This window comes from Felis catus, chromosome A2 (assembly GCF_018350175.1).
Source record: "Felis catus isolate Fca126 chromosome A2, F.catus_Fca126_mat1.0, whole genome shotgun sequence".
Taxonomy (NCBI): domain Eukaryota; kingdom Metazoa; phylum Chordata; class Mammalia; order Carnivora; family Felidae; genus Felis; species Felis catus.
In genome coordinates, this window is record NC_058369.1 from 5,305,888 (window position 1) to 5,328,518 (window position 22,631).

Sequence of the window (22,631 nt, forward strand, 5' to 3'; positions counted from 1 at the left end):
ATAATAGGTGCCCAAAGGGTATGTGCATTAATGATTTCCTGTAATCATATGGTAACTCCTTAAGGCAGTCGCTATTATTATCCCAATCTTGTAGATGAGGAAATTGGCGATAGGGAAGATTAAGCCACTGGCCCAAGGTCACCCATAGCACCTCACACATAGCAATCTGAATCCCAAACACCATGGTTCTTGCCAACATCGTTTTGAATGCACTGCCTCTCTTGGTGATTTGGAAATTGTTGTCTGCTCTGCCTTCCCTTCCTGGCCTGTGATTCAGTGCTGGGTTGAAGAGCAAAGGGCAACAGCCCATACCCACTTGGAAGGCTAGTATCAGAAAACAGAAAATAACAAACATTGGTGAGGATATGGAGAAATTGCAGCCCTTATGCATTGCTGGTGGGAATGTAAAATGGTGTAACTAGATGGAACTTTTTTGGTTCCTCAAAAAACTTAAACACAGAATTACCATATGACCCATAAATTCCACTTCTGGGTATACACTCCAAGGAACTGAAAGCAGGAACTAAAAGAGATATTTATACATCCATGTTCACAGCAACATTATTCACAGTAGCCAATAGGTGGAAACAACCCAAGTGACCATGGACAGATGAATGGAGAAACAAAATGTGGTCCATCCAGACAATGCAATATTATTCAGTCTTAAAAAGAAAGGGCGTTCTGACACCTGCTACAATACAGATGGCCCTTGGGGACATTATGCCCAGTGAAACAAGCCAGACACAAAAGAAAAAATGTTGTATTATCCCACTCATAGTTGGTCCCCAGGGGAGACCCATCCATAGAGACAGAAAGTAGATGGTGGGATCCAGAGGCTGGGGGAGGGGAGTTAGTGTTTGCTGGGAACAGAGTTTCCATTTGGGAAGATGAACAGGTTCTGGAGATGGATGGTGAGGATGTGAATGTGCTTAATGCCACTGAAGTGTGTGCTTACCCATGGTTAAAATGGTAAATTTCCGGGGCGCCTGGGTGGCGCAGTCGGTTAAGCGTCCGACTTCAGCCAGGTCACGATCTCGCGGTCTGTGAGTTTGAGCCCCGCGTCGGGCTCTGGGCTGACAGCTCAGAGCCTGGAGCCTGTTTCCGATTCTGTGTCTCCCTCTCTCTCTGCCCCTCCCCCGTTCATGCTCTGTCTCTCTCTGTCCCAAAAATAAATAAACGTTGGGAAAAATTTAAAAAAAAAAATGGTAAATTTCCTGTTATGTGTATTTTATCACGATAGTAATAAAGAGTGAAGGTGGCTGGTTAATTCCTAGTTTACTTTTTGAACTTGGCTAAATGCCCAGGGGGGTTGGCCTTTTTTCTCCACACTAATCAGGAGCAGTCAGTCCATGAGCATTCAGGCTTTTCTTTTTGGTGTTTGGTGCAGAGGATTATCATATTGGAGCAGGCGGGCAAGTGGATGTTGCTGTTGACCAAACATTCTCTGTGTTTTAGCCATTGAAACAGGGACACTTAAGAACTAACTGCACACTGAAGAAGACATTCAGGCTGAAGGCGGAAAAACAGACCATGGATGTTCACTGAACCACCATTGAGCAGGAAAGCTTGGGAGGTAGAATAAATGGTGGCCCTAGAATTTAGACAGTAGTCCAAGAATCTTCCCAATGGAATTTCATGTTGCTCCTATAAAGCAGTTTCTAGAAGCCCTTTATTGTTACTTAGTAAGTTCTGCGACGACAATATAAAGCCAGAGTCTGGGAGATTCGCATTGGGCTTTCATAGCCAGAAAAAGAAAAGCATCCAATTGCCTATTCTGTTTACTTGGGATGTGTTGGAGCGAGACTAGAGGGGATATTAATGATTTCCCAGGTTGGTTCCTGGCTTAACTTGCCTCTACCCTGCTCAAGGCTGGTTTTCTTAAATGTGAATGTCTTTTCCTTGCACCTGAACAGTGAATGGCTCCCAATTTCCTAGAGAAAGTTGACAAACCTTTTAGCACTCTCTTATTTTAACTTCTGAATATCTGTGTTTATATTTTATGCATTTATTTTTTTATTTAAGTTTTATAATTTTTAAAAATTTTGGGGGCGCCTGGGTGGCTCAGTAGGTTAAATGTCTCTATTTCAGCTCAAGTCATGATATTACTGTTGATGGGGCCGAGCCCCACTTTGGGCTCCATGCTGACAGGAGGGAGTCTGCTTGGTCTCTCTCTCTCTCTCTCTCTCTGCCCCCCCTCTCTTTGTCTCAAAATAAATAAATAAACTTTAAAAATACATAGAAATAAAAACATAATTTTTAAAAATTTTTACTTGAGGTATAATTGACATAGAATATTATATTAGTTTCAACTGTACATCATAATGATTTTATATTTGTCTAGCTCATTTTTAAAACTGTGCATAGTCTATCTTTCATTACCTTTACGATTTTTCTTTGATTACTTTTCGTAAGACCTTACTGTCCTGCGAATTTACCTGCTAGCAGTCTTTTCCTCCTCATTCACTTCCTTGCTCCCTCCTTCATTTCTTCCCTGTATCCCCTTCTTTCTCTCTCCCTTCCTTCCTTCTTTCTTCCTCTTTTTCTCTCCCTTCCCTTTCCTTCCTTCTCTCCATCCACCCATTCATCCACCCATCCGTTCTTCCCTGCATCCATCCATCCACCCATGCCTCTATCCATTCTGCCATCCATCTACTTACCCACTCATCTATCTACTAACCTTCCTGCTTTCTCGCCTTCCTTCCTTTTTTCCTTCCCCTCTCCCTTCATTCCTTCCATTGATTCATTGACTTAGGTCGAAAATTTTCAGGAATATAATAATGACTTCACCTTTTCCTAGCTCCAACATAAAGTTAGTTATTTAATATCTTTAATCTTTTCCTTGACTGTAAAATGCCAAAGAAAATTATGCCTATGCTTATCTTAAGAGTGGGAGTAAGGATGAAATTATCATTTAAAACAAAAAATACATTAAACATTAAATAATTATGACTTATGTGAATGGCTCGACAAATTGTCCCAAAAGCCTAAATAAATGGGAGCAAAAATTATTTTTTTCCAATGGTCTAGCATCCTATTCAAAAATGAATGTTAACACAGATGATCCCTTACATCATTTATTTTGCCATCAAATGGGCATCATTGAAACTAGGTGCAGTTTTCTTCTTTATCCCAAGTGCTGTTGCATTTATATCTTATGCTTCTATTGGTCCCCATAATTGATGAGAGCTTTGCATCTGAGGAAAACCTAATGATGAAGGGAAAGTTGCATAATTTCTACCTGAACTCCAAGGTAGTAAGTGGTACAACAGGATCCAGGAAGAACACCTCACTCTCCATATCCATTAATTTCGCATTTTACCGTGAAAATGTGTGTGACAACCAGGTGACTCTATTACATCTGGAGGCATTTTGTAATTAAATGAGAATATTTCCATGCTGATGAATTCACCGGTGAGAAGTCTTTAAAAATGAGGCAGATTCTCACTTGGGGCACCTGAGTAGCTCAGTGAATTAGATGTCTGACTCTTAAATTCAGCTCAGGTCATGATCTCACAGTTTGTGAGATGAAGCCCCAAATCAGGCTCCAAGCTGAGAGGGAGGAGACTCCTTGGGATTCTCTCTCTCCCTCTCTGTCTCTGCCTCTACCCTGCTCATTTGCACTCATGTGCTCTTTCAAAATAAATAAATAAACTTTAAAAAAAAAAGAGTGTCACTCATCTATGAGACATGGTGTTGCAAAATCCAAAATGAGCCAAAGGTGATGTGGTTGCCTTGGAAATTGGGGTACCCATGAGCTGTACTGGGGAGATAACTTCAGAATCCGCCCCTCAACTGTCCTCCAAGGCTCTGGACCGATCTGACTGGTCAAATTGGTCCAAATAAAAGTGGTCAGGTTTTAAGAAGGCACCAATCCAGAGCTAGCACAGGAGATGAGTGACAGTCCTTAGGTATTTTTGAGTTGCTTCTTAAGTGCCACAAGCAGGCATCATACCAGGCACATTTCAATAGAGTTTCTAGGTTTCAGAACTTTGCCAAAATTAAAAATGATTCTGCTTTCTTCAAAGGGGTTCTACTTGCTGTGTAACTAATTACCCCAGAACTTGGTGACTTAAAATGATATGCATTTATTATCTCACTTGGTTCTGGGAGTGAGGAATCCAGAATGGCTTCTTTGGATGGTTCTGGCTCAAGGGTTTTCATCAGGTTGCAGTAAAGATGTTGGCTGGGGCTTGTGACCTGAAAGCTTCACTGAGGCTGAAGGCTTTGTTTTCAAGGTCGTTCCCCCATGTGGCTGTTGGCTTGAGGCCTCTTTCTCACCACCTGGGGCTCTCTGAGAGCTGCCTCAATGTCCTCATGGCATGGCAGCTCGCTTCTGTGAGTGCTCCGTGAGAGACTGTACTTAAGGGAGTGGAATTAGGCTTGGCATTTTGATGGGAGTGCCAAAGAATTGATGGACATTTTTTCTTTTTTTAAAATGTTTATTTATTTATTATTTTGGAGGTGGGGAGGGGCAGAGAGAGAGGGGGAGAGAGAATTCCAAACAGGCTCCACACTGTCAGCATAGAGTATGACATAGGGCTCAATCGCACAAACCATGAGATCATGACCTGAGCTGAAATCAAGAGTCAGATGCTTAACCAGCTGAGCCATACAGGTGCCCCAAGAATTGATGGACATTTTTTAAACCACTAAAGGGAGATTATAGCTTCTGGAGCTGAACAGTATGCATTCAAGTCCCACCTCCCTTCCCACTCACTTCTTAGGAAAGTTACCAGGCTTCCATGCTGAGTTCAGCCCAGAATGCTGCAGTTCTGCTACTGATAATAGCAACATGCATTGTTGACATGTGGGACAAATAAGTCAATGTATATAAAGCCCTTAAAATACTAACCAACCTCAGCAAATGGTACTGGGAGTATTGGATATCTGCATGCCAAAGAGTGAAGTTGGACACCTACCATATACAACATGAACACAAGATGGATCAAAGACATAATGTAAGACCTAAAACTATAAAACTCCTAGAAGAAACATGACAGCAGCGCTTGATGACATTGGATTCCACAAGTGTTTCTGGGTATGACCCCAAAAGAACAGGAAACAAAAGTAGAAATAGACAAAAGGAGTATATCAAACTAAAAACTTCTGCATGTCAAAGGATACAGTCAATGGAGTGAAAAGGTATCCCAGGGAATGGGAGAAAATACCTGATAATGGATTAGTATCCAGCATACATAGAGAATGTCTACAATTCAACAAGAACAAAATAACTTGATTTAAAAAAAGGGGGGGGGGGGCAAAGAATCTGAATAGACATTTCCCCAAAGATGCTATACAGATGACCAAGAAGCACATGAAAAGATGCTGAATGTTACTAACCATTAGGTAAATGTAAATCTAAACCACAATGAGATATCACCTCACACCCATTAGTATAGATATTATATATAAAAAAAAAAACACAGCATGAGGACATAGAGAAACTGGAACCACTGTGTAGTGCTGGTTAGGAATATAAAATAGCACAGCCACTATGAAGATAGTATGATGGCTCCTCAAAACCTTGAACCTAGTACTACCATATGAAATAATACAGAATAGTATTTCACTTTAAAAAGAAACACAATTTTGATATATGCAACAACATGGATGAACCTTAAAGACACTATGCTAAATGAAATATGCCAAACACAGAAAGACAGTATTTACTTACTGTAATATTCCACCTTCATGAGGTCCCCAGGGTAGTCAAAGTCATAGAAACAGAAAGTATAAGGGTGTGTGCCAGGTGGTACAGGAAGAGAAATGAAGAGTTGTGTTTTAACAGGTATAGGGTTTCAGTTTTACAGAATGGAAAAATTCTAGAGATGGGTTACACAACAATGTGAATATACTTAACATTACTGCACTGTCCACTCAGAAATGGTTGAGTTGGTTGGGGCGCCTGGGTGGCGCAGTCGGTTAAGCGTCCGACTTCAGCCAGGTTACGATCTCGCGGTCCATGAGTTCGAGCCCCGCGTCAGGCTCTGGGCTGATGGCTCGGAGCCTGGAGCCTGTTTCCGATTCTGTGTCTCCCTCTCTCTCTGCCCCTCCCCCGTTCATGCTCTGTCTCTCTCTGTCCCAAAAATAAATAAAAATGCTGAAGAAAAAAAAAATTAAAAAAAAAAAAGAAATGGTTGAGATGGTAAATTTTATGTTATGCATTTTTTTTTACCATAATAGAAGCTTTTTTAAAAAAGTCTGACACATGGTAAGCACCCCCAAACTTTAGATACTGTTACTTTTTAGGCTTGACCTTTGATTTTTTAAAAAAAAATACAATTAGATGGGAATTTCAGGACACAAGCAGTGGTGAGCACTTAGAATATATTTTTGCTGCCCTTTTATTTCCTATCAAAGATATTCCTAAGCAGTATTCAGACACCATTCCCTCTTTTCCAGCTCCTGGCTGAACATAGGATATCTTTTTTTTTCTTACAAACACCCTTAGACCTAGATTAAGGAGAGAAACAGACTTTGTCTCCAGCATGTAATCAAACTTTGCGGGCATGATTGAATGACTGGGTGAAAGTATTTTGGCCCCGTTTATACCTCCCAGTGGGGCCCATTATAGTAAAGTTTGATAGGGCAAATCTTTTTATGTGTCATTCAAAGAACAGTCAGCCAACATTTTTGTGTACATAGTATATTTGGGGGGGGAGGGGTGTTACTTAACCTCTTTGTTTCTCTGTCCCCTAACACATAAATCTGGGACAGTAACAGAACCTACACCACAGATTGCTGTGGGGGTTAACCGAGTTATTCTATGTTGAGTCTGTACAATGGTGCCTGCAAATGTAGATATTTGTCAACGTTATCTGTGATGGTGATGAGGACAATTACAAGGGACAAAAGAACTATTAGTTGGGACTTCAACAGATATAGTCTCTTCTCCAGGAAATCACATTGCCTTGACATCAGAAATTATCTTTTTCCTTCCTCTTCTCATTTACCTTACAAGTGAGACACGCAGTCAGGTAGGGTGGTTAAGATTCATAAGCATCCACTGGACTGAGAACCATCTGCTCAAAAATGGTTAAGATGGTAAATTTTGTGTTGTGTTCTGTATATTTTACCATGTTAAAAAAAAAAAAAAAAAAGCTGCCAGCATTTAAAAACTGAGATTTTGCACGACAATCCAGATTTCCAGGTTTTTGTATTTTGATTTTTTTTTTTTTTAAGAATGGAAGCACTGGCAATATTGAGCTCACATTCTTGTGTGGAAACCATTGCTGGGGCGGAAAGTAATGTGGCTTTCCAGATGGGTCACGTGGCAAAGTTCCAACCCCTGTTTATTCCCTAAAGGTGGCCTGTTTGACAGATACATGCTGCCTGCCTGACCCTCCACAGGCATTTGAGTTTGCCACCATGAGCTGACGCAGAGAAGTATCAGGAGTCAACCTAAGCATCCTGCTCTGCTCAACTGTGTTCTGTTTACCTCGCATCCCCCTTTCCCCAGGGAATGGTGGACATTGTTCTCCGTGCACCCATCAGATTCTCCCAACCCTTGTCTCCCCTGCAGGTGCTGTGCTCCATCATTGCTGGTGTGCTGCACTACCTCTACCTGGCCTCCTTCACCTGGATGCTCCTTGAAGGGCTACAGCTTTTCCTAACTGTCAGAAACCTCAAGGTGGCCAACTACATCATTACGGGGAAGTTCAAGAAGTTCATGTATCCTTTTGGCTACGGGGTTCCAGCTCTGATTGTAGCTGTGTCTACAGGTGTTGGACACAGCAGTTATGGGATACATATTAAGTAACCACGGTGTCTTTGTCATGAGGAAGTAATAATATATGTATGAACTCCCATGTATTGAACATCTACTACCTGCTCTGTTGTAGGTGCTGTGGGCACCCCAGGAAGCAAAGCAGACAATAAGCAAATAGACATGGAATATGATGTTGGGCTACAATAGGTGCCACCACAGAGAGGCAAACTAGAGAAATGGGAATATATGTGAGCTGATAATTTTAAATAGTATGGTCAGGGAAACCACTGAGAGGTAAACTTTGTATGTCATATGTTATTTGACTTTTTAGATGTCTTACTGTATTAATTTCCTATTGCTGTGCTAACAAGTTAGCTCAAACTTGGTGACTTAAAACAATGCAAGTTTATTATCTTATTTTGAATTCTGTAGGTCAGAAGTCCAACCGCGTATCACTTAGCTAAAATCAAGGTGCCAGCAAAGTGCATTCCTTCTTGAGGTTCTAACGGCTTTTCCAGCTTCTGGGGGCCACCCACATTCTTCAGCTTATGTCCCCCATCCTCTATCTTCAGGGCTAGCAACATTGCACATCTCTGACCATCCTTCACATCTCTTTCTGACTTTCTTCTGTCTCCCCTTTCCCCTTGTAAGAACACTTGTGATTACATTGGATCCACTCAGGTAACCCAGGATAATCTCCCCCATTCCAAAATCCTTATGTTCAATTATATCTGCAGAGTCCCTTTTGTGTCACAAAGTAGAAATTCACAAGTTCTGAGCATGAGAACATGGATATTTTGGGGGTGGAGAGAGGCTCACATTATCCTATCACACCTACAAATTGACCTTCTTTTTTAATTTCTTCTATCTTACAAGATTAAATTTAGTAACAAGTGGGCAATCCTGGGTTTAAGGTGTTGATAACTTTTGGAAAAGGAATAACGCACAAGAGTATCCATTGAACTAAGCAGTGAACAACTTCCTTTTGAAATACAACTTGAGGAAAAGGCACTGTCATTTATAGATAAAAATTGGAGTTGAAACTAAATATTTTTGTTACTGAAAGCCAAATATACATTTATCCTATTTTTGGTCCATTCCAGTGGTTTTCAACTAGGGGTGATTTCATGCCCCACAGGGGACATTCAGCAGTGTCTGGAGACCTTTTTGGTTGTCACAACTTGAGGGAGGGGGTGGCCAGAGATGCTGCTAAATGTTTTGTGATGCACAGGCCAACCGCACAGTGAAGAACCATGGGCCCAAAATGCCAGTAGAGCCAAGGCAGGGGAGCTCTGGTCTATTCAAAGCCCCTGCTCTGAGTTTGTAACTGAATTCTGATAGTGGAAGGACATGGTGGCATTCATTGAGTCCTCTATGCTTAACTGAATGTCCGGGGTTACAATGCCCAGAAGGTAAGTCTTCCATGAATGCTAATCATTGTTAATTTTTTCTCAGTGTTAATGGTTGTCACCTATTATATTATTTGTTTCCCCCTGACCCAGTTGCTGTACCCATTTTTCCCCCAATGTTTTAGTTTAGGGAAAGGTTTTTTAAGTGCATTTTCTTCTTTTTATGAAGAGCTGGAAAGTTGTTTATTCTCTTTTTCAGCTGCTGGGTCAGCTTCCTTTGAGCCTCATGGGGCCTGTTTTTGTTATTATTTTGGTGGGTTTATAATTTTTGTCATTACTTTGAATGTAGAAAATATGTTTCACTGATGTGACAAAGGGATAATTTGATAATGACCTATTTAAATTTTCTCTAGAGTCCTTGAACTTAAGGCAGAACATGCCAAGAGATTGTAGACCCATTTCTTGTGGAAAGAGTAACATCTGAGTTGAAACTGAGACATCACATGAAATAAAGTTTCTGATGTTTATCTTGCCTGCACCACTGATGATGTGGCTTTTTAAAAAATATTTGCCCAAGTCAGTTGGAGAAAGACAGATATCATATGTTTTCACTCATGTGGATCTTGAGAAACTTAACAAGACTATGGGGGAAGGGAAGGGGGAAAAAATAGTTACAGAGAGGGAGGGAGGCAAACTATAAGAGACTCTTAAATACAGAGAACAAACCGAGGGTTGAGGAGGGATGGGGGAGAGGGAAAGTGGGTGATGGGCATTGAGGAGGGCACTTGTTGGAATGAGCACTGGGTATTGTATGTAAGCATGGTAATCTGCCCCAAAAACCAAGAGCACATTTTACCCACTGTATGTTAGCCAATTTGACAATAATTATATTTACAAAAGTAAAAATAAATATTTTTTTAAAGTTCAAAACCAAAAGAAATAATTTTGGCCAAGGTCACTCACCTTTTTGAAATTATAATGAGAATATTTAACATGAGCTCTATTCCTGTTAGTAAAAGTTTAGGTGTAAAATGCAGTGTTGTTGGCCATAGGCATGATGTCATACAGCAGAGGTCTAGAACATAATCACCTTGCATGACCCAAACTTTATACCTCCTGAATCATAGCTCCTGATAGCCTCTCTCCCCCTTACCATCTCCTGAGACCACCATCCTACTTTCCACTTCTATGAATTTGACTTGAGTTTGACTGTTTTAGGTACCTCATGTAAGTGGAATCATACCGTATTTGTCCTTCTGTGACTGGCTTAGTTCACTTAGTATAACGTCCTCAAGGTTCATCCATGTGGTCACATATTGTAGGGTTTCCCTCTCTTTAGGGCTAAATAATATTCCACTATGTCCATCTGATTATCCACCTGGATATTTCTATCATAAATTATTTATCCATTCATCTGTTAACGGACACTTAGATTGTTTGCACATCTTGGCTATTGTGAATAATGCTGCAATGAATATAGGAGTGTCATAGACTCTGGGTCTGGAGTTCTCTCCTGTCCAGCAATGCAGGATTGAAATGCAAGAGAGGCTAATGTCTAGGAGGAGACAAGAGCCCTGAGTAAGGGTCCTTGCTCCATTTTTATTAGGATCAGAAGGCTTATAAGCACAAAGAGACAATGAAACCGTGAACATTAACTCATGGGCATGGGGGAAAGGGGATTTTGAAGATATGTGGTGTTAGGGGGTTGGGTTAATACAGAACAAACTCCTGGCCCCGGGTGGATGGTTGTTTACAGCAGACATGAGGCCCCACCTCTGTTTACCTAAACTTGCCTAGGGGATAAGAAAGAGCATGCTACCTCAGGGTCAACAAGACATCTTTCTTTTGTTAATTAGCTCAGGCTCTGGGAGACTTTGCTGCTGATCTAAAGTCCCTTTTTCCCATTTTCGTCCTTCCTTCCTGTAAAAGCAGCTTTCTGCTATTGCACTAAGCTGGGGGGGGGGGGCGTTTCTGCCCTGAATACCTAATCTTGTTTACGTCATTTTGGATGCTTCCATCCTGAGATTTCTTATTCCTGTACCTTTGTGTCCTATACTGGGGGCCTTTGCCCTGTTTACCTAACCTTGTTTACCTGATCTTGGATGCATGCATCCTGTGACTTTCTATTTCTTTATGCCTTGTTAACCCATCAGTGCAAGTTCAGGGAATTCCTGTTATTCCCCACATAGGGGTATGTGTATCTCTTTGAGATTCAGGTTTCAATTCTTTAGGATAAGTACCCAGAAGTGGGATTGTTGGATCGTATGTCAGTTATATTCTTCGTATGTTGAAGAAGCTCCATATTGTTTTCCACAGCAGCCACACCAACATATTTCTACCAACAGCACACAGCATTCCAATTTCTCCACATGCTTCCCAACACTTGTTATCTTTTTCATTTTCAAATAACTTAAAATTCACAAGAAGTTGTAAAAATAGTACAGAGTCCCACATACCCTTCACTCAGCTTTCCCTAAAGATATTAGGGGTTTTTTTAATGTTTATTTATTTTTGGGAGAGAGAGAGACAGAGAGCAAGTGGGGAGGGGCAGAGAGAGAAGGAGACACAGAACTCAAAGCAAGATCCAGGCTCCGACCTGTCCACACAAAGCCTGATGTGGGGCTCCCAACCCATGAACTGCGAGATCATGACCTGAGCTGATGTTGAACGTTTAACTGACTGAGCCACCCACGTGCCCCAAGATGTTGAAAAACATTTAATACATGATTTTAAAATATGATTATACAAAAGGCATGCCAATGGGGGAGGAAACAAAACCCTCAAAACCTTAGAGAAGATAAGCACCAAAATGGAAATAGTGCTTATCTCTGTGTGTGAATTTCTTCTCTGGAATTTCAGATAAGTTCTGTTGTTTTTCTGCATTTTCCTAATTTTGGATAATGACCATATGTTGCTTCTCTGATCAGAAAAAAAAAATGGAAGCTAATTTTTAAAAAATCACGGTGTACACTGAGTTTTAGGAATCCTAAACATATTTTACAAGTTTTGAGAATGAATACCTGTCACTTCCTATTTAATTAAAAATATTGGGAAAAAATATATATTGGGTATTAGCCTACTTTAAGCTCTGCCCTTCATGTCACTTCACAGATCAACTTGTCCTTCTATTTGACCACCCTATGGATTTTAAAAGACCAACCTAAGTCCCTCAACAATGAAGTATCTGGGATGCAGAACACAAGGTAGGTGGGCACAGAGCTGGAAAACCAGAGAGGGGGGGTTGTTTTTTTTCACTGCCTAAAGTGAGGGCAGTGAGTTTTTTTCACTGCCTAAAGTGAGTGATTCTAACCTGGGGGCTATTTTCTGGAGATGATTTTGGTTATGGCAATATGGGATGGGGGGGTGAAGAGGGGAAGGTTGCTACTGGCATCTAGATGGTACAGGCCAACGATAGTGCTAAATATCCTACAACACACAGGACAGCCCCCGCCACAAAGATGACCCCCCCCCAGGGGTGTCTGGGTGGCTCAGTCAGTTAAGCATCCAACTTCAGCTCAGGTCATGATTTCCTGGTTTGTGTGTTCTAGTCCCACGTTGGGCTCTGTGCTGACAGCTCAGAGCCTGGAGCTTGCCTCAGATTTTGTGTCTCCCTCTCTCTGCCCCTCCCCTGCTCGTGCTATGTCTCTCTGTCTCTCAAATATAAACATTAAAAATTTTTTTTTAAAAAGGTGATCCGCCCCCACTGTCAGGAATGCCAAGGCTAAGAAACCCTGAGTTAGGAGAATAATGCTTTTTCAGTTTTGCCATTTTTATAATTTGGGGAATTTATATGGTCCAGGTGAAAACGAAAATTTATCCAGTATATGAACCTCTAAGGATGTATTTCTGCTAGGAATCATTTTCAGTACTTAATAGTATGAAATATATATTGTACTTAATATTGTATTAACTTATTGTTTTACACAGGTGTCATTTAGGTACGTAGGAAGAACAATAGATTGGGAGATAGCTGCCATTGAAAAGATAATGTTATAATCACAGACCCCAAAAGGAAGGGAAAGCTGTGTCAGGAGTGGGGAGATATCCTGGGGGAAACACCAGAGTTGGCTAGCAGGCAGAGGCACAGGGGAAATTGTAGGCAAGCGCCTTTATTGTGGGGTGTGTGGAAAGGAGGTGAGGCAGGGTACACAGGTTTAGGATGGACTAGTTTGAATAGCCAGTGGGCTCCTGGGTATAGGGGCTGTCCTGGGTTGTCTGGTACCTGGTCCTGGGGTAGTTAAGGCAGGTGGATAGTGGCCTAGAATGTGAGAGCCCCATAAAGGAGGTGGTTGAGGGTGTGGGCCCTGGGTTGGTTGGTTTGCATTTGAAAGGTACACTCTAAGAATTGACTAACTCCATAAGGGGCAGTCCCTCCACAGGGTCAGTAAGATTCCAGTTGTGACAGCAACTGAATACAGAAAATAAAAAAACATAGTTAATACACTTATAGTATATAATTATAATAAATGCCATTATGTTAATATTATGAATGTTGGAACATTTCCCATTTCATTATACCAAACATAAATTACTTTTTGTGTACATGTATTACTTTCTATAAATAATTACATGGCATAAATTATATCACAGTCACATTATACGATGCTAGCATTACATATCAGTGATCCCTTTAACACTCCTGCCAGAGGTTACCATGTTTAACGGTCTGACAGTCTTAGTCCCAAGCCTTGAAGCAAGAGTAAATATGTGATAGATAAGCGTTGCCGTGAGCCATAGAGCTGACATTGTTCTGCTTCTTGGTTTTGGCAGGATGCTGACGTTCAAAGCCGTTGCTCAGGTTTTAATTCTGGGCTCTTCTTGGGGCCTTGGCTTCTTTCTGGTGGAAGGAGTGCTGGACCCTGTCAGGTTGGTGATGACCTTCACCATCATCAGCATCCTCCAGGGCGTCCATGTCTACTTGGTCCACGGCCTTCTGAATCACAAGGTAAACCAGTGCCTCCTCCCCATGTTCCATGGCCCCTTGGTGTCTCATGTTTTGCTATTTTCTGTCTCCTGGGCTTCTCCATTGCTTGCATGGTGGTGTATGTGTGTATGCACGGGGCTCTTTCTTCCATATCATGTTTGTCCCAGAGACCACCTTTTCAGGATTTATCTTTCTTGCTTCCAATCATTTGAATTTGCACTGAAGCAGCAGAAACTGGATAGAGCCATACAAGGTCCACATTATCTGACAATGAGAAAAAAAATCACAAATGAGGAAAACATACTAAATTCTGGGGCAGGGTGGGGGGAGCCTTGCTTAGGACTTAACTAGGCAAAATCCTTATGCTATGAAAACAAGTCTGAGTTGTTATATTTGAAACTGAGTTTATAATTGTAAATGCGGGCTACTTCTTAGAATGAAAAAAGAATCAAATGTTGATTTTTAGAGGGGCATTATTTTATGCGTTATGATGTGGTAGCTACGATACAATGATTTTTATGTGATGCTCGACTTTTGCAAACTGCAGCTTCACACAAATTATCTGGGGATTTATTAATTTCCCAAGGATCTCTGAATCTTTTTTTTATTTAACTTTATTTTTTATTTTTTAAAATTTACATCCAAATTAGTTAGTATTTAGTGAAGCAATGATTTCAATGCTTCAATGATTCCTTAACGCCCCTTACCCATTTAGCCCATCCCTCCTCCCACAACCCCCCCAGTAACCCTCAGTTTGTTCTCCATATTTATGAGTCTCTTGTCCTCCTCCCTGTTTTTATATTATTTTTGTTTCCCTTCCCTTATGTTCATCTGTTTCGTCTCTTAAAGTCCTCATATGAGTGAAGTTATATGATTTTTGTCTTTCTCTGACTTATTTCACTTAGCATAATCCCCTCCAGTTCCATCCATGTAGTTGCAAATGGAAAGATTTCATTCTTTTTGATTGCCGAGTAATACTCCATTGTGTGTGTGTGTGTGTGTGTGTGTGTGTGTGTGTGTGTCCATTCATCCATCGATGGACATTTGGGCTCTTTCCATACTTTGGCTATTGTTGATAGTGCTGCTATAAACTTGGGGTGCATGTGTCCCTTCAAAACAGCATACCTGTATCCCTTGGATAAATGCCTAGTAGTGCAATTGCTGGGTCGTAGGGTAGTTCTATTTTTAGTTTTTTGAGAAACCTCCATACTGTTTTCCAGAGTGGCTGCATCAGCTTGCATTCCCACCAACAATGCAAAAGAGCTCCTCTCTCTCCGCATCCTCACCAACATCTGTTGTTGCCTGAGTTGTTAATATTAGCCATTCTGGTAGGTGTAAGGTGGTATCTCATTGTGGTTTTGATTTGTGTTTCCCTGATGATGAGTGATGTTGAGCATTTTTTCATGTGTCAGTTGGCCATCTGGATGTCTTCTTTGGAGAAGTGTCTATTCATGTCTTTTGCCCATTTCTTCACTGGATTATTTGTTTTTTGGGTGTTGAGTTTGATAAGTTCTTTGTAGATTTTGGATACTAACCCTTTATCTGATATGTCATTTGCAAATATCTTCTCCCATTCTGTCAGTTGCCTTTTAGTTTTGTTGATTGTTTCCTACGCTGTGCAGAAGCTTTTTATTTTGATGAGGTCCCAGTAGTTCATTTTTGCTTTTGTTTCCCTTGCCTCCAGAGACGTGTTGAGTAAGAAATTGCTGCACGCAAGGTCAAAGAGGTTTTTGCCTGCTTTCTCCTCGAGGATTTTGATGGCTTCCTTTCTTACATTGAGGTCTTTCATCCATTTTGAGTTTATTTTTGTTATGATGTAAGAAAGTGGTCCAGGTTCATTCTTCTGCATGTCGCTGTCCAGTTTTCCCAGCACCACTTGCTAAAGAGATTGTCTTTGTTCCATTGGATATTCTTTCCTGCTTTGTCAAAGATTAGTTGCCCATACGTTTGAGGGTCCATTTCTGGGTTCTCTATTCTGTTCCATTGATCTGAGTGTCTGTTCTTGTGCCAGTACCATACTGTCTTGATGATTACAGCTTCAAGTATAGCTTGAAGTCTGGGATTGTGATGCCTCTAGCTTTGGTTTTCTTTTTCAAGATTGCTTTCGCTATTCAGGGTCTTTTCTGGTTCCATACAAATTTTAGAATTATTTGTTCTAGCTCTGTGAAGAATGCTGGTGTTACTTTGATAGGGATCACGTTAAATATGTATATTGCTTTGGGTAGTATCGACATTTTAACAATATTTGTTCTTCCTATCCAGGAGCATGGAATCTTTTTCCATTTGTGTCTTCTTCAATTTCTTTCATAAGCTTTCTATAGTTTTCAGTGTATAGATTTTTCACCTCTTTGGTTAGATTTATTCCTAGGTATTTTATGGGTTTTGGTGCAACTGTAAATGGGATCGATTCCTTGATTTCTCTTTCTGTCGCTTCATTGTTGATGTATAGGAATGCAACTGATTTCTCTGCATTGATTTTATATCCTGCGACTTTGCTGAATTCATGAATCAGTTCTAGCAGTTTTTGGTGGAATCTTTTGGGTTTTCCATATAGAGTATCATGTCATCTGCAAAGGGTGAAAGTTTGACCTCCTCCTGGCTGATTTGGATGCCTTTTATTTCTTCATGTTGTCTGATTACTGAGGCTAAGACTTCCAATACTATTTTGAATAACAGTGGCTAGAATGGACATCCCTGTCTTGTTCCTGACCTTAGGGGGAAAACTCTCAGTTTTTCCCCATTGAGGATGATATTAGCGTTGGGTCATTCATATATGGCTTTTATGATCTCAAGGTATGATCCTTCTATCCCTACTATCTTGAGGGTTTTTCGTGCTGTATTTTGTCAAATGCTTTCTCTGCATCTATTGAGAGGATCATATGGTTCTTGTCCTTTCTTTTATCGATGTGATGAATCACGTAATTGTTTTGCAGATATTGAACCAGCCCTGCATCCCAGTTATAAATCCCACTTGGTCGTGGTGAATAATTCTTTTAATGTATTGTTGGATCCAGTTGGCTAGTATCTTGTTGAGGATTTTTGCATCCATGTTCATCAGGGATATTGGTCTATAGTTCTCTTTTTTAGTGGGGTCTCTGGTTTTGGAATCAAGGTAATGCTGGCCTCATAGAAAGAGTTTGGAAGTTCTCCTTCCATTTCTATTTTTTGGAACAGTTTCAAGAGAATAGGTGTTAAATCTTCCTTAAATGTTTGGTAGAATTCCTCTGGAAAGCCATCTGGCCCTGGACTCTTGTTTTTTGGCAGATTTTTTATTACTAATTCGATTTCCTTTTCGTTATGAGTCTGTTCAAATTTTCTATTTCTTTCTGCTTCAGTTTTGGTAGTGTATATGTTCCAGGAATTTGTCCATTTCTTCCAGGTTGCCCATTTTATTGGCATATAATTGCTCATAATATTCTCTTATTATTGTTTTTATTTCTGTTGTGTTGGTTGTGATTTCTCCTCTTTCATTCTTGATTTTACTTATTTGGGTCCTTTCCTTTTTCTTCTTGGTCAAACTGGCTAGTGGTTTATCAATTTTCTTAATTCTTTCAAAGAACCAGCTTCTGGTTTCATTGATCTGTTCTACTTTTTTTTTTTTTTTTTTTTTTTTTTTTTTTTGGTTTCGATAGCATTAATTTCTGCTCTCATCTTTATTATTTCCTGTCTTCTGCTGGTTTTGGGTTTTATTTGCTGTTCTTTTTCCAGCTCCTTAAGGTGTAAGGTTAGGTTGTGTATCTGAGATCTTTCTTCCTTCTTTAGGATGACCTGGATTGCTATATACTTTCCTCTTATGACTGCCTTTGCTGCATCCCAGAGGTTTTGGGTTGTGGTGCTATCATTTTCATTGACTTCCATAAACTTGTTAATTTCTTCTTTAACTGGTTGGTTAGCCCATTCATTCTTTAGTAGGACGTTCTTCAGTCTCCAAGTATTTGTTACCTTTCCAAAATTTCTCTTGTTGTTGATTTCAAGTTTCCTAGCCTTGTGGTCTGAAAATATGCATGGTATGACCTTGATCTTTTTGTACTTGTTGAGGGTTGATTTGTGTCCCAGTATGTGATCTATGTTGGAGAACATTCCATGTGCACTGGAGAAGCATGTATATTCTGCTGCTTTAGGATGAAATGTTCTGAATATATCCGTTAAGTCCATTTGGTCCAGTGTGTCATTCAAAGGCATGTTCCCTTGTTGATTTCTGTTTAGATGATCTGTCCATTGCTGTGAGTGGGGTGTTGAAGTCCCCTACTATTATGGTATTATTATCAATGAGTCTCTTTATGTTTATGATTAATTGATTTATATATTTGGGTTGTCCACATTTGGAGCATAAATGTTTACAATTGTTATGTCTTCTTGATGGATAGCCCCTTAATTATGATATAATTCCCTTCTTCACCTCTTGTTACAGTCTTTATTTTCAAGTCTAGATTGTCTGATGTAAGTATGGCTATTCCAGCTTTCTTTCGTTGACCATTAGCATGATAGATGGTTCTCCATCCCCTTACTTTCAATCTGAAGGTGTCTTTAGGTCTAAACTGGGTCTCTTGTAAAGAGCATATAGATGGATCTTGTTTTCTTTTATTTTTAAATATTTTTAATATTTTATTTTTTTGAGAGAAAGAGGGAGAATGAGTGGGGGAGGAGCAGAGAGAGAGGGAGACACAGAATCTGAAGCAGGCTCCTGGTTCTGAGCTGTCAGCACAGAGTCCTATGTGGGGCTTGAACTTATGAACCATGAGATCATGACCTGAGCCAAAGTTAGAAGCTTAACCAACTGAGCCACCCAGGCACCCAGATGGATCTTGTTTTCTTATCCATTCTATTATCCTATTCTTTTGATTGGAATATTTAGTCCATTGATGTTTAGAGTGAGTACTGAAAAGAAATGAATGTATTGCCATTATGTTGCCTGTAGAGTTGGAGTTTCTGATAGTGTTCTCTGGTCCTTTCTAATCTTTGTTGCTTTTGGTCTTTTTTTTTTTTTTCCATCTTTTCTGCCTCAGAGAGTCCCCCTTAAAATTTCTTGCAGGGCTGGTTTAATGGTCATGAACTCCTTTAATTTTTGTTTGGGAAACTTTTTATCTCTCCTATTTTGAATGACAGCCTTGCTGTATAAAGAATTCTTTGCTGCATATTTTTCTGAGTCAACACACTGAATATATCTTGTCACTGCTTTCTGGCCTGCCAATTTTCTGTGGATAGGTCTGCTGCAAACCTGATCTGTCTTCCCTTGTAGGTTAGGGACTTTTTTCCCTTGTTGTTTTCATGATTCTCTCCTTGCCTGAGTATTTTGTGAATTTGACTATGATCTGCCTTGTTGATGGTCGATTTTTGTTGAATCTAATGGGAGTTCTCTGTGCTTCCTGGATTTTGATGTCTGTGTCTTTCCCCAGGTTAGGAAAATTTTCCACTATGATTTGCTCACATAACCCCTCTACCCCTATTTCTCTCTCTTCCTCTTCTGGGACCCCTATGGTTCTGATGTTGTTCCTTTTTCATGAGTCACTGATTTCTCTAATTCTTCAATCGTGCTCTTTTGCCTTAGTCTCCCTCTTTTTTTCTGCTTCATTATTCTCCATAAGTTTGTCCTCCAGGTCGCTAATTATCTGCTCTACCTCATCCATCCTTGCTGCCATGGCATTCATTCAAGATTTCAGCTTAGTTATACCATTTTTTATTTCATCCTAACTAGCTTTTATCTCCACAGAAAGGGATTTTAATCTGTTTTCAACCCCAGCTAGTATTCTTATTATCATGATTCTAAATTCTGGTTCAGACATCTTGCTTTTAGCTGTATTGATTAAGTCCCTGGCTGTCGTTTCTTCCTGCTCTTTCTTTTGGGGTGAATTTCTTCGTTTCATCATTTTTAAGGAAGAAACAGAAAAAAATTAAAATTAAAAAATTAAAAACAACACGAAAAAGTCAAATAAAGGATGCTAGATCCTAGGTGTGTTCTGGTCTGTTTTTGAAAGGAGGTTGATAGATTAGAGAAAAAAAGAGAAAGATAAAAAAGAAAAAAGGAAACTGTTGTAAATTTGAAAAAATGAATACAATTAAATAGAATAAAATGAAATAATGGAAGTAAAAAAATAGCATTTGAAAAATTTACAAAAAAATAAAAAATATAGTAGAAAAAATTAAAGACATATATTTAATAGAAATGAAAAATAGAGATAATTTGTTTCTGTTTCTGTATTCAAGAATCAGAAAAAAAATTGAATAGATGGACCAGCAAACAGACTGAAGTACGATTGAAATCACATCGTTTTCCCCTAGAAGTTGGACTATGTAGCACTTTATAGTCCATAAACTATGCAGGCAGAGAGACTTGTGTTCCTGAAGCGCGAGGTTGGCCCAGTTGGGCGGGCTTAGTGTAACAGCTATTCTCCACTAGATGGCGCTGCTTAGCTTACTGGGTGGACTGCTGTAGTGTGTAGGTGTGCATGCACATGCGTAGGAGTGAAAATGGCATCACCCAGCTACCCAGTCTCTAGTATCGGAACTCTGGTCTCCCTGATCAGCTATCATGCACCCTTCCTTTGTCTCCAGCTCCATCCACTCCCCACTTCTGCACTGTCCGTGACCAAGCCAGCAGGCTGCAGGTGGCACCTCCCTGCTGAGTTTTATCTCAGATGCGGCTGTTTCCCAACCCCTCACTTCTGAGGGATTGTGGTGTTGACCTGTTCTGACCCCTGCAGGAGGATCTCACCAAGCAATGGCCGGGTGTCAGCCACACCCAGGAACATTTGCAGGACCATGCTTCTCTCGATGCCCAGAGACCGTGGTTGGGTGCCAGCCTGCCCCCCCCCCAAAAGTTCATGCAATCTTGTAGCAGCAGCATTTCAGGGATTATGGAAAATCACAACATCTGGGACCAGGCTTCAACCTTAACATCCTTGTTCCGGCACCAGCAAATATGGCTGTTCTCCGGGGTCTGCTGGGACCTTTGCCTGTGGGGTGGCCACACAGCCTCTACCAAATTTCCCCCCTGTAGGGGAACTGCCTCTTCCCATGTGGCCTAAGGACCTCACTCTCTCCTCCTGGGGATTCGCCCTTCCCACCCGAGCACTGCCAGGTAGAGAGCTGCAGAGTTTCAGATTCTGTGCTCCCCCTGTTTGTAGAGTCTTCATGGAATTTAAAACCTCTCCTTTCTGCCTTTTTTGTTCAGCCCCTTGCATACTTTTTCTTTTCTCTCCAGCTGCTTTGGGGGGGGGATGCTTTCCATTCTCTCCTCCTGTCTCCATCCTCTCTCCACAAGCAAAAACAGCTCCCTGCCCTCTGCAGCTTTCTCCCCCAGTTCACCTCTCCATGCTATGTACCTGCTGAGTCCTCTGGTTTGGGTTGTTAATCCTCAAATCAGTTTACTAGGTGTGCAGGATGGTTTAGTGTTGATCTGGCTGCATTTCAGGGACGCGAGACACACACACAAAAAAAAACCTTCCATGCTGTTGTACCATCTTGGTCCCTCCCTGTGTTTTCTTTTATCTCATTAATTTTCCTTAAAGCGGCTATTTTGAATTCTTCTCCAGGTAAATCCCTTGAGAATAGTATTGGTTGTTGGAATATTATTGGTAGGATTTGGTGGAGTCATGTTTCCTTATTGTTTTCATGTTTCTTTGAAGTTTTTCCTTGCTGTCTTTGCATATGAAGTGTAGTTACGTCCTGTGGTTTTTACTAACTGCCTCCAGGGAGAAATACCTCCTATCAGCCCAGCTAGAGATTGAGGCTTCCTCAGATCTTCTGGGGTCATGCCAGTTCCATGCCTCTTGCTCCCTCTTGTGGCACAATTCTTATATTTGTGTGCTTTGTTCCTACCCTGCCAGGCACCAGACCAAGTGCTAACAGACTCTGGTCTTGCTTTTCCCAAAGGTAACACTACCTGCTGCTGCTAAAGTTGTAGTCTCTCCCTGTCTGCCAGAGATTACTCTCACTGCTCTCTTCAGAAGCAGACAAAGGGAGCTGACCACGGAATGGGGCAGTGAGGGTGAGGAATACAGAATACTCGTGTCTGTGGGCCACCCAGTGACTCCTGAGTGGACTTCTTGATGGTTTCCACAACACAGTGAGTAGGAGCTGTGTCCCCCTCACGTATTCTGAGATTCCTTTCTGCCATTCTTTCAAGCTCTTCCCACCCCCCTACACCCTACCCCAATCCTGGAACTCAATGGGGCACTTGTAGAAATCTGGACTTCCATGAAGGCTCTCTCATACATGGGTGATTGTCTAAGTCCGTGTTTTCCAAGGTCTCCTGGACTATGGCTAAAAGGGACTGCAGCAAGTTAATGGGCCACTGCAAGGACCACAGCTGGGACCACGGTGTGTCTGTCTGTTACCCGATGCAAAGGTGAGTGAGACGCACAGATCCCCTGACATATGGTGCTGGACCCCCCCAGCTCCTACAAGCTACTTTTGTTAATGAATGGATGCTGGATTTGTGTTGGGGGAGGGGGCTGGGGTGCAGGAAGAGGAGAAAAAACAAGGGTCTTATGCCACCATGATGCTGACATATAGCAGTTTATTTCTTTTTATTAAAAAAATTTTTTTTAATGTTTATTTTCACGACAGACACAGAGCGTGAGCAGGGGAGGGGCAGAGAGAGAGGAAGACACAGAATCCAAAGAAGGTTCCAGTCTCTGAGCTGTCAGCA

General features: G+C 40.9%; 1 protein-coding gene across 7 annotated transcripts in view; it reads left to right on the forward strand.

The window, feature by feature from the left end:
- The window catches only part of LOC101091924 (putative adhesion G protein-coupled receptor E4P), a 93,090-nt gene extending 70,483 nt beyond the window's left edge, over positions 1 to 22,607 (forward strand). For 3 of the 7 annotated variants that reach the window (XM_045044850.1, XM_045044841.1, XM_045044854.1), the window contains 6 exons: positions 7,523 to 9,370; positions 12,169 to 12,260; positions 13,828 to 14,002; positions 21,854 to 22,046; positions 22,228 to 22,328; positions 22,550 to 22,607. In XM_045044850.1, the coding sequence (XP_044900785.1) occupies positions 7,523 to 7,759 (237 nt within the window). In that variant the 3' untranslated portion in view covers positions 7,760 to 9,370; positions 12,169 to 12,260; positions 13,828 to 14,002; ... (1 more) ...; positions 22,228 to 22,328; positions 22,550 to 22,607. Of the gene's footprint in view, positions 1 to 1,455; positions 1,564 to 7,522; positions 9,371 to 9,470; positions 9,634 to 12,168; positions 12,261 to 13,827; positions 14,003 to 21,853; positions 22,047 to 22,227; positions 22,329 to 22,549 lie in introns of those variants that run through there. The other 4 variants (XM_045044843.1, XM_045044842.1, XM_023244396.2 and 1 more) reach the window with 4 other exon arrangements.
- Positions 22,608 to 22,631: the final 24 nt, after the last annotated feature.